General features: G+C 38.5%; 1 protein-coding gene across 6 annotated transcripts in view; it reads left to right on the top strand.

The window, feature by feature from the left end:
* LPIN2 (lipin 2) overlaps nt 1-10,982 on the top strand; it is a 45,654-nt gene extending 34,672 nt beyond the window's left edge. For 4 of the 6 annotated variants that reach the window (XM_054191316.1, XM_054191311.1, XM_054191312.1 and 1 more), the window contains 7 exons: nt 790-934; nt 1,770-1,918; nt 2,397-2,483; nt 4,170-4,322; nt 5,324-5,438; nt 6,136-6,239; nt 6,561-10,982. In XM_054191316.1, the coding sequence (XP_054047291.1) occupies nt 790-934; nt 1,770-1,918; nt 2,397-2,483; nt 4,170-4,322; nt 5,324-5,438; nt 6,136-6,239; nt 6,561-6,705 (898 nt within the window). In that variant the 3' untranslated portion in view covers nt 6,706-10,982. The remainder of the gene's footprint in view (nt 1-789; nt 935-1,769; nt 1,919-2,396; nt 2,484-4,169; nt 4,323-5,323; nt 5,439-6,135; nt 6,240-6,560) is intronic. The other 2 variants (XR_008464844.1, XM_054191313.1) reach the window with 2 other exon arrangements.
* Nucleotides 10,983-12,462: the final 1,480 nt, after the last annotated feature.

Genomic DNA, 12,462 nt, shown 5'->3' with positions numbered 1-12,462 from the left:
GATATTGTTTGTCTTTTTTTTTTTAAAAAGCCTAATATTGTATGAATAATTTAAACCATGTGCAATTTTCTGTAACATTAAATAATTGGAACAATAAAACAGTATTAATTACAGTGTGCAAGTTGCCCAAGATTGTGGTTGAAAACTAGCAAGCAGTATTTAGTACAAAACTGTCCCAGTCTAGGTAATTTATTTTGCATTTTCATATTCTCCCATGATTTTATGGAGGTACTTGTAAATGTTGTTGCTGTCTTAAAGATTTGAAAAACCATATTGTGATGGAATACTTCAGAGAAATTAAATGCTGCTTTTAATTTTGAAATCTCTAATTAGCAGAAAAATAAGTCTGAATAACCTTAAAAGGTGAGCTACTCCGCTAACTTATCACCCACCAGTTAAATTATACAGTTAACTGTGGCAGCTGTTTAAAAAAACAAAAACTGTTACTTATTCAGTATCCCTTTTCATCTGCAGTTTACTTAATTCATCAACACAGTATTAGTGGCCGCTTCACACTGTGTCTTTACTAAACCCATCATGTGTGGAGCCAGTTAGTAATAATAATGTTTAGAGCTCCACCAATGCTAGCATGTGTTACAAGTCTTACTTGCTTATTGACATATACTGGCTTTATCTGGGCATTCACTAGACCATGGATTTTGTTAATCCGTGCTATCAGGCTAGTAGTAAATCCTCAATGTAAGCAGAAATCACTGCTGCGTAGGAATCTTACACCATTAAAGAAGGATTTTCTGTAGCTTACATTTATTCTGGTTGATGTCATGTTAGACCTCCAGAAGATGATTCTTCTAGTGATGAAACGTCGCAGGAGTTGAAGGAGTCCCTGAAAATAGATTCTGCCCCAGTAGAGCATCCAACTCATGGGAATATTACATCTTACAAGAAGTCACTTAGACTGTCTTCGGACCAAATAGTAAGTAGCATGCCTTTCTTGTAGATGAGATGCTTCATAATTCCATTCTGATTGTAAGAGTTGGACTTTTACTGCTTTTTAGAAGCAATTTACAAGTACATTTCACAAAATAAAAAATGATCTTTGGGTTACTTTTCTAGCAGTAGAAAATAAGAATGGGGAAATCTAAAATGAAATTTAAATCTCTTCCTGTGCTAGTGTGGGCAGCTGCAGGGAATATTTGATTTTTTTTTTTCCTGTTTTTTTTAAGAATATGAGTTTGGATTAAAAAAATAATAATTTCTTACAAAGTTCTATAATCAAACATCTATATTAAGATGTTGCCAAAGAAGTGGCATTGTTGGCTTCTGCAGTTCGGATATCCTGGGATCTGAACAGTCTAATAACATACATTTAAATTGGTATGCAGTTTATTCATTGCAGTCTACCTTACAAGCTAGTTTTGCTACTGCCTAAATGTATGATCTTAATCAGGGAAGAATTTTGAGGAAAGTACCCACTAAGTAGAAAATACTATTTCTCACTATAGCAAACAGGCAGTTCCGTTTGACAGTACTGTAAGTCTACTGTAATAGCAAGAATTAATGTAGCAGAGAGTCAGATTATCTGCTGCTGTAAGCAGATATAGGAGCTATGGACAAATACACATACCCAGACTACAAAAGAGACTTTGCCAGCAAAACTGTGCCAGTGTTAAACTGGGATTCACTTTTTGATGAGTTAATCAAAATAGACGAGGAAGAGTATATGAGCCATTTCCTGTAGCTCATTTATGATTCTAAAAATTTTACAGTGAGGGCAACCTACATTTTAAATTTTTTTGTTTTATTCTAAGGCAAAATTGAAACTCAGAGATGGCCCTAATGATGTTGTATTTAGTATTACAACCCAGTATCAAGGGACTTGCCGTTGTGAAGGAACAATATATCTCTGGAACTGGAATGATAAAATCATCATATCGGACATTGATGGAACAATAACCAAGTAAGTATCATTGGGTTTTTTTATTTTCTTTGATTATTTTTTTTAATCTTGCTTTATTGATCCTATCCTGCTTTTCGAAATTAGATGAGGAAACTTGATTCAAGAAGACTATTAAAGAATATTCATTAACACTCATAGAAAAAAAAAATTGTTGCTTTGATTTTTATTTCTATCTGCATTTACAGCAAGCTAGAAAATGTTTTTTAAAAGAAAAATACAAAAGTGATAATATTTATCGTGTGACTGTTGCCCTTTCAGTTAGACTTCTCCAGGTTTAGCAGCCTTATGTTAACCTGGAAACTGACTTGTGTGGTATGGCCCCACTAATTGCTCTGTCTGCAGTAGTTACTAGTTCTCTTTTGAAATGGTTAGGACCTTCTACAGAGATATTTATTCTGCAGATACTCATTATAAATTGTGTATTCATTAGTGGTTGTCTTTAACAAAACTCATATACTTTCTCTGATTTTGCTTTCAGGTCTGATGCTTTAGGACATATCCTCCCTCAGTTTGGCAAGGACTGGACTCATCAGGGCATTGCGAAACTGTATCATTCCATAAATGAGTGAGTATGTAATCTATGAAGCAATGAGGGTTTTCTAGAATTTGTGAATTAATGGGCAGGTAATTGGATCATTGTTAATAATTATGCAGTTTATTATAATTTGTTGGTCTAAATGTTGGGAAGTGAGCTACTTCTGTCTTTCACAAACAAAACTCAGTTTTTTCCCCAGATGTGTACTTTAGCAGAAATGGAAGCTACCACTTTTACTAGTTCTCTTAAATGTTTGACTCCGCATTTTAGTTGTTAAAAACTGTGTGTAATATTGTTGTGACTACAAAAGAGAACCATAATAGCAATAATTTCTCAAACAGTCATGTATATGTCTGTTACCACCAACTCAGGTTGATCACAAAGCCTATTACAAACATAGTACAGTGTAAATTCAAACTTAAATTGTGTTCTTCCAATGGATAAATATTTTGTGTTCTAATGTGTTTGCTGCCAAACTCAAGTGAATGCCCCTTAGGATAGATTTCATGTTCTGAAACAAGCCTAATAAAAAACTTGCCACTGCCACAAAGAGAAGGCTGGTGGCTTGGCTCAAGTTTTCTGTCACTTTGTGCTTCTGACATAAGTCAATGCAGCTCAGTGAAACAGTAGAACAGTAATTCAGCATAACGGCAATTTCCCCTTCCTCTCTCTGGGTTAGTCAACTGAGCAGGCTCACCTTCTGATCTGCAAGAACCTGCAGAGGCAGCCTGTGTGCCTTCCCCCTTGCAGCAGTGGTGAGGTGTTTGCTTAGTTTAAAAGTGTTGTGAACCATACCTTTATAAACGTACTGTTCATCTAAGAGGTATATAGCCTTATAATGTTTATGTCCAGTAACTTAGAGCAGAATAAACCTACGTATCTCCTCCCCTTCCAGATTTAGTTCTTTGTTTATCAAACTTTTTTTTCAAAAATATAGTGATGCCAGAAACAATAGTTGCTACTGAGGAGGAGCACAGGATGATCAGCTGTTAAACACACAATGATCCACTTAAAATAATCAATGTTTATTTTTACAAACAAACAATGTTTGTTTTTAACTTTAATAGTCTTTTTTTCCCCAAAAATATTTGGGGTCTTAGAATCTACTGTTGGCCATCGTTCTGTGGCTGAATTTTGTCTGTGGCCCCTTGCAGTCCATGGGAGATAACCTGAACTTTTGTATTCAGTGCATAATAGAAAATTATTTTTGGAATTGTTTGCCAAATTGAATGACAGTTCAGGGGCTGGATGAATGCTTCTTGGTATCCGTCCTTCACTCTGCATTGTGAATTCTGCCAACAACCTGAAAAAAATCCAACAATCAAGACAGAAGATCTGGCATCCAATATTATGTGATGCAGATAATTTAAGTAATTGCTATCATTCTACAGCTGGGGTGAAAGAAGCTGGATAAAACCAATGTGGCACTTATTTAAGCACGATCTAGTCCATCTAATTGTGTCACATTACTATTGCCATCCCTGTTCTTTTTGCACTTCCTGTTTCTCAGTTTTGATTGAATCATGTATTTAAGTTATTATATGCCTTGAATATTGTTTTTATCAGTGGAACAGACTTTTCCTATGTGTTTGTGCAGCACACTGCCACGAGTCAATACCTAGACTGGTGCATCTGGACACTGCTATAACCATACACTTTTGTTGGCGAAGAAAGTCTTCAGCAGGAATATGAACTAAGTTGATAATTCTTTTCTAGAAACGGCTACAAGTTTCTGTACTGTTCCGCCCGTGCCATTGGGATGGCAGATATAACCAGAGGATACCTACACTGGGTGAATGACAAAGGAACGATTCTCCCTAGGGGCCCTCTCATGTTGTCCCCCAGCAGTTTGTTTTCTGCCTTTCATAGGTAAGCACGTGGGATTTCATACATCCATTTCCTCTCCATCTCAGAGAAAGAAGCAGATTAAAAAGATTTGGCATGCTAATCACTGTAGCTGTACCCAAACATTCCACTGGGTGATAGATGTGCTACTGAGACTTGATGTCCCTCTGTTGATCATTTATAAGCTATTTGTTTTGTCTGAATTTCACTTGCATTATACTTGTGTTTCTGTGGGCATGTTAGAAGTGGCTACAACCCACAAAATATCAGTCACAGAGCAGCTCACCTTCCCTTTTCTTCATTCCTCTAGTCTATGACTGATTACTATTAGGTCCTGTTTATACCAGTACAATTTTGTCTTTTCAGGTATAGCTGCAAGGATTGATTATAGTGCAGTGCAACTACACAAGATAGAGGGAAAAGAAAAAAAGCTGGGGAATATACACTAGGTGATCTTGTGATATTGGGAGTGCTCCATACATGGCTACTTAAAAAGCAATATGGAGTTAAGCTATGGGTCAGTTCTGTTGGTCTTTTGAACCAGCCATAGTCTGCCCCCTCTTGATGGGAAGAGTTAATAGTGGAAAAGTTTTACTTATTTTTTACTAAAAAGGCAAATGATTCATGGCTGGTAATGACAGCAGCTTCCATTAAGGTCATGAATAGGCCGCCCACATTCTTCTGTCAGAGGCGGGAGTTCTAACAAGCTGATGTGTATTTGATTTGGTCTTCTGATTCAGATGGTCATCTACACGAAAAGCAGTTCACAAACTGTATTCTCAACTGGGAATTTCATTCCATTCACTTAGCCTAGGCACAGGTTTTTTTTAGTATGGGTGTTGGAAAACAGAGACTGTTTTATTGTCTCTTGTATCATTCTTGGAAAGCTACTGACCAATGTCTATATAAACTACCGATGCTAGCAACGGGAAGCAATGATGATATAAATATCAGATAAACGGGGGAAGGAGGATACCCTCTATCAAACAATGATTTAGAATTTGACTGTTGAAATTTTATTTTAGGGAAGTAATAGAAAAGAAGCCTGAAAAGTTCAAAATCGAATGTTTGAATGATATCAAGAATTTGTTTGCTCCCAGTAAACAGCCTTTCTATGCTGCTTTTGGAAACAGGCCCAATGTAAGTCTGCCCCTTTCTAACTGAAGGTTTAAAATGCATGAAATACTTGGGAAGCAAAGGACATAGACACTTGTATCTGTTTGAATTTGAATAAGCAAATGGGTCACTGGTGCTTTTATGGGTTTGGTCAGGAAAACTCACATGCAGATACCTTAAAAGGTACTAGAACTGTTTGTATAGAAAAAAGGTTACAAAGATGTGTTGGTATTCTCAAGATCTTATTAAATACGTTCCACCTTTGCATATTCTTTTTCAGCATTTTTGACGGCTTTACAACCTAAGGGTATTAATTCAGTGCTCCTCAGTCTTGAATCCTTTTTCCTGTTTTACGGTTCCTGTATTTTCTCTACAGATCAATGTTACCATAATTGAGCTAGAGAGAGAGAGGGTATTCTAAGAGGAATATTGTCACAAGAAATGGTATTGTGTGGTATAGATTTTGTGCATGTTTGGTCCTAGGCTTGGGAACAGGAATTGAGGGATTGGGGGTGGGAGGAATGTTTTGTTATGGTGTATGTATAGGTTTGGGGGGATAATCTTGTTTTATTTTTGGCTGTTGTTTAGGGGACTTTTTTAAGGGTCAGCTTTACTGTACCCTTTTTGGATCAGCTTTGCTCATTCCTTCAAGAAATTGTTTGTTGTATCACATTCAATAAGGGAATGTTGAAGCATGTGCTTTTGTTCATGCTTTTTGCAGGATGTATATGCCTACATGCAAGTGGGAGTTCCGGACTGCAGAATATTTACTGTGAATCCAAAGGGTGAACTGATCCAAGAACGGACTAAGGGAAACAAATCTTCGTAAGATCATTTTTGTTATTTCAGCTAAAGAAAGTAGTTAGGAATGAGATTACAAAATAATTGCGATTATGACCATGATTTGATCTCCTATTACATACGACACGTGAAAATCTTACTTGCTAGAGACTTACAGCTTTGGATACTTAACGGAAACTTTTCAAAAAGAAAAGTAAACTGTCGAAATAAAAATTAAATTGCTTCTGCAGTAGTGATGACTTATTTGACTATAGCTTTCTGGTCTAGACTTCTAAAGCTCCTTTTTGGCTACAGTTGAACAGTGACTAGACTGTAAATAATGGTCTTTCTTCTTTTTTAATATAGATATTACAGACTAAGTGAGCTCGTGGAACATGTGTTCCCATTGCTTAATAAAGAACAGAGTTCGGCATTTCCATGCCCAGAATTCAGCTCCTTTTGCTATTGGAGAGAGCCTCTTCCTGACCTTAACATGGATGACCTGGCCTGAAAAATACTTCTCACCTAGAGACGGAATTTCATATTCAGCTACTCAACTTCAGTTTAAATGTGAAGAACTTTCTTAACAAAGACGCTAATTTATATACTGGTACCATAAGTCTTACTTAAGAAATCACTTTAACTCTGTTGGTTTAAAACAAAGAAAATGCAAAGTTGCTGTCTATTTTTTTTTGGGGGGGGGGGGGTACTTTTTTTGTTTGTTTGTTTCTTTATTGTGTTCTAAGGCACTTGAGATTGGCCTGTCATTGATGGTCGTGGTACCCAAGTGCTTCGGGGCAACTAAATGCTGAGGTAAACTATGACTGCATTTTCATCATACAGACCTTATCGTAAACGTAGATTATTTTGTTTTCGTATTTGTCTTAATAGTATATTTTCTAAAATGAAGCCAAAAAGTGTATGGAAACTGCCAAATAGAATGTCAGACCTATTAATAAGAAACGTGGTCTAATGTTCAGATGGGCAATTAGGCCATTTTTGAAAGGAGCCAGAACTTAGGACCAGTGTGCTCTTTCTCAGCTGAAATACAGAAAATGTGTAGATGTTACTAGCCTGACAGACTCTGAAGACACAAAACCCCTCTTTAAATGTAAATATGCCTTTTGTCACATGTACAAGACTGTGCTTGTACAATTCACACTCAAACTAACTCTGCTTATTACTTTTCTTACATGCAATGCTTAAACTATTTCATGAGCTTGTTAAAATGAAACTTGTCTTCAGATACTTGTGTGGCTTTTGTTGTTTTCAGGCTGCGCTATGTCATGTTAAATTTCATCAAGAAAAATCTTGAACATTTCTGTAAGAGTTAGGGAGCTGGCATTTTTATTTCCTTTTTCAACACAGAGATGATGCATATGTATGTGTATGCTGTGTAGGCCAGTAAAACGTATGTACAGATTATATTCAGGGAATTGTAATACTAAAAAAATTATGTATTTAATTTTTTAATTGTCTACTGCAGGTCTTTCCAGAATTCCGTAATGCAGGTTTTCAGTAGCTGGAAGGAAATGCAGCTCAATAGTGAGATTCCGGGTATGAGAATGGTTGTTAAATGCTGCAGAGCAGGAAAAAAACCTTTTTGTTCTTTTTTCCTTTTTTTAAGTTTTGGGTTATTCATAAACATCATGCTGGTCATTCCTCAGGTTCAGATCAGAGCCTGCGAACAAATTGCATTCCAAGTTCTAGTATTTATCAGCTGTAAAAGCAGCTAGTATTTCTCTCTCCAAAAAGTACTTGAAGGCAAAGGTAGTTCTGCTTTTTAAGTTGAGTTAGTGCATTTAACCTCCTTTGGACAACTCTATGGTGAGAATATATCGTTCCACCAGCCCAGAGGGCTTAAGGACTGCAGTCATTTAAACGTGAGTCCTGGGCTCTCTGGGCACAGAGTCTTTTCTGTCACTCCTTAAGCAAGTTCCTGGGGCCATTAAAGATCCTTCCAGGGGCAACGTCCAGAATTTCCACCAGGCTCCGGTGTGAGCTCTTCCCCCGTACACAGGTCCCAGTGGGAGCCGGGAAGTGTGTGTGATCTTTAGAAGGCATTTATACGGCTCCCTGCTGCGGTGCCTGCGCCAGGGCTGCCCTTCTCAGGAACAGCTTGGGCAAGCCCTTCTGCTTCAGCTGCCCTGGGCTCAATGCAGGAAAGGAGCTCTCCTTGTTTCCCTACCTGCAAAAGAGTACATTTAGAGGATTTTGCTCCCCCACCCCAGGAATATTTTCTTTCCTTTATCAGACTGAGTAGTCTTAACCCACAGTTCTGATGTAACACCAGCTAACGCCAGATAGTTGGTGAACTGCTTGGGGGGATAATTTTTAGATCACTATATAAATGAAATTATTTTTTTCTTCTCCCTTATAAAACTGTAGCGTATTCCTATGTTTATAAAAAAAAAAAAAGAGCAGGGGCAAGCAAAATCAAGGTGGAGCCTCTCTTTCAAAGCAGTAGTGGGAGAGTGGGAAAGAAAGGATACCTATCTGTCACGCTGTGCCGTGCACCTAAGTGAATCGACAGGCATCCTTGTTCTTAGACAGTAAGAACAATACTTTCCATGACAGTTTCAGCAACTTCTTGATCCTGTTACGAATCTACTCAGCGTTTATGTGGATTTCACAGGATTCAACTCGAAGTATATGTTGCTCTTACTGCTTTTTTCTTTTTTTCTTTTTTTTACTCTCAGAAGCTTACAAACCATTCCGTTGGGTTTTTTCCCCCCTTTTCTTACCTTTTATGCCATAGATTTCATTAGAAGCTGAAATTTCATGATCACCAAGTGCTTTGAATATCAACGGGATTTGAGCTTTTAAGTCACTTAAATACTTTAAAATAAATAATAATCCAACGTAATAAAGTATTTTAATTACAAGATGAAATATTCTATCTAAAGATTCTATTTTACATAAAGGGAGTGAAGCTGCCTCTCCTAAAACAGTCCCTTGTGGATGTCAAAATTTTCTTTACTATGCTTAACTTATACTTAGTGGCCCTGGTATTACACAGGTTTTCTAAAAATAAAAGCACTTCATGAAACTGGGATGGGTTTCCAAATGGGGCAGACTGTTACCAAGGTTCAGCTGTATCTTTCTTGATTGACTTTTTTACTTGGTTAATTTTTTCTCTTCATTTCAGTTCCATTCATCTTTTCAGATTGTTATAAAGGTAAGCTGTGGAATTATAGGAGGGGACTTGAGTAAATGAGCAGCAAAAGAGTATCAGGTGTATCTCCAAATGCATGTAACTTCAGCTGGTATGAATACGGGAGTTGCGTGGTTAGGGAGCTCCTCATTCTGCTGGCCTGTCATTTTGCATTACAGGGATGTCCAAAAAGTTGCTGCGTTGAAAATTTTGCTTTTTTGCTCTGTAACAGCTACAGCTTTGATATTTGTTTTTTGATGAAATGTAAAAGTGTTCTTGAGTATTTCTGATATGAGCAGGGTGGGGGGGGAGTTGTTTCGTTTTTCTAAATCTGGCTGGTATTTAAAGCTATTCAGATTGTTTGTTAACCCTGTTTAGGGACAGGCCGTGGGGGCACTGTACCTGTCATCACGTACCCGTGTAATTTGGACTGCTGGGCACTTTACTGACCCTAGAAAAGACATCTCGTTACTATCAAGCTGTGGGCTTGTGCTGCAATATTAATATGAAGTGGAGTAAATAAGAATTATGCACTAGCCTGTCCTTCGTTACCTTAGTCGAGAGAAGTGGCCTGAAACTAATGTTTGAGAACAAGTTGTGCTATACTTATTTAAAATCAGCGCAAGGTAAATCATTCTTTCTATGAAAGAGGAACTTCTAAGTGTGTGTGTCTGTAGGTGGACGCGCACCCCTGTTAAGACTGTGTTGTTGAAGATGCAGATCCTCTTAGCGTTGGAACCCTGTCAAAGGCTGAGTCAACGATACCTATCTGGGAAATAAATAAGGAACATTGCAATTCAAAACTTGTTAGTGACTTGGACATTACCCATTTCAGTAATGATTTAAAGATCAGTAACTTCAGTGGTACACATTTCTGGGTTGTTTTTTTTTTTCTTTTAACTGTACCAAGCATGTTTTGTACTTCAAAAGGTTGGGCTCTCATCCCTAAGAGTATACAATTGCATGTGCGATCTTGGCTCATGTATCCTTGCCTTCCAGTCATCAGTATACTCCTTTTAAAGCTTCTTTTTTTTTTTTTTCCAACTGGAAAAGTTTTAACACTTGTGTCAACTCTGTCATGGAACTTCTGAAGCAAACTCTGAATCCGCTTATGGTAAAGACGAGAGATGAGATTTCATGTTAATATTTCATACAAGTCTTCTAGAAAATGCTGTCATATGAATGAGAGTTGTTTAAATGACTGTAACACAAATTCATAATGAAACATCAGAAATACATAGTGAATTTGAGATGCCTTTAAAGTGTCACTTTTGCCTGAAGAAGTTTTAGTTTCCAGAGTTAAATTCTGCTGAACAGAATGGAATCGTTTTGGATATTTTCTACAGTGTTAATTACTTCCAGATGAAAGTTAAAATGTTGGTTTATTTTGAGGGTGGGAAAACTCTCTTCAATCACTTGTTTCATTTTTTTATGTTAAAGATGTGGAGTACTTGATTGTTAAGCAACTCAATCACTAATAAGGTAGTGTGTTCAAAATTGTCAAATCTGTGATCATACCAATACAGTGGCTTTTGTTAAGACTGGACTATCTCGGGTACAGTAACCCACACTTCAGTGCAATGTTTATTGATGTTCAGAACAATGTTATCACAATAAACGACCTTAAACTAAAATTTTTCTTCACTTTGTACTTGGGAATTCCATTCTTATATTGCTAATTTAGTAAATGTGGGTTTATTTAAATTAGACTTGTATTTTACATGGAGTTCAAGTTGCTCTCCTAAGGACTACGCTACATTTGCTGTCTCTCACACCCGGTTTACTTCTTTCAGAGTATTTGTACAACCGATAAATAATTGCTGTCATCGCACTTGCATTGCCTGCCAGTACCACTGTTGGGTTATAACTATAATGAAAAGCAAACGTCCATTAATAATACAGAGTATCAGGTAACAGAGGCACGACTTGGCAATACACAAGCTGCCTTGAAGAAAATATTGCAATGGCATAGTTTGAGCTCTTGTAAATCTGCCCTAATTTGGAGTTTTATCCTAATTCCGTCCAAGTTTACTTTTTCCTTTCAAGGCAAAGAGTATTGTCTTCTGTGACAGTTGTTAAATTGCTTGAGGCAATTATTGTGAAACCATCATGGAAAAGGGGCCTCAAGCTTTCGGTAGAAACTTATTCTTCCTAGTCTCTTGCTGGTTTTGGTAAATGCAACTACCTAGCGGCCTGCCTTAGAAAATCCAACCCTTTGAGTCACACCTAAGTATGACAGATCTGCATGAACGCGTAAACGATGTTGTGCCTCTTGATCCTTTTGCAGCGTCTCACTTGTGTTGCTGCCACCGGCACCCCCGAGCCCCCCTTGTGCGCAGACACAGAGTTCCTTCCTCAAGCATTACCATCTTCTGCCGCAGCAGCAGACCCTCCGTGTCGTCCTGCTCACACGCTGCACCCTTCTCTTCACACCGAGGGTACCCCACTCTCTTCACCACCCATCTTTCACACCCGGGCCTCAGTACTTTGGTCATCTGCTGTGCGTGACTGTGCCAGTGCAAGCAATAGAAGGGTGGTGTGTCCTACGTGTGCCCCGTGTCCACATCTGAGCTGGCAGTGTTTCTCCTGTGTCCGTCTTCCCTTAATGGACTCCCGCTTGAGTAATCTTGTTCTTGGTGGATGGATTTTTTTTTTGTCTTGGATATGTAACGAATAGAATCGCAGTTTCTAGAAACACAGTTTCCAAGAATGGGCTCTTCCCTGTGTGTGCGCAGGGCACCGTTCCTGGAGCTACACGGCACGGTTTGTACGCCAAGGGCTCCAGGAGGCGATGTGTGCGGCCCTGCGCCATGTTGCTGGGGAAGCAGGTGTGCACTCCCACGTGTTGCTGTTGCCGGCCGAGCTCTCGGCCCAGCGGTGGACTGCGCTGTGAGGGCTGCCTGCTCGGAAGGGTTTTCTGGGCAGAAGTCCTGCGTGCTGCATGGGAGGGAGAGGGATGGTTCAGAACTTCCAGAGGTTTCACTGTTGGACACAGCAAGGGCTTGTCGGGGTCTCCTGTCCAGCAGGGGCAGCCACTTCTGTGCAATGTATTTTCTAAGCGTGACGATACCCGCTGCTTTTCCTCCCCTCCTCTGGCCTTAGGCAAATTAATCA

Source organism: Rissa tridactyla, chromosome 2 (assembly GCF_028500815.1).
Source record: "Rissa tridactyla isolate bRisTri1 chromosome 2, bRisTri1.patW.cur.20221130, whole genome shotgun sequence".
NCBI classification, from domain to species: Eukaryota; Metazoa; Chordata; class Aves; order Charadriiformes; family Laridae; genus Rissa; species Rissa tridactyla.
The sequence above is the reverse complement of the archived record's forward strand: the minus strand, read 5'-3'. Positions and strand labels throughout refer to the sequence as shown.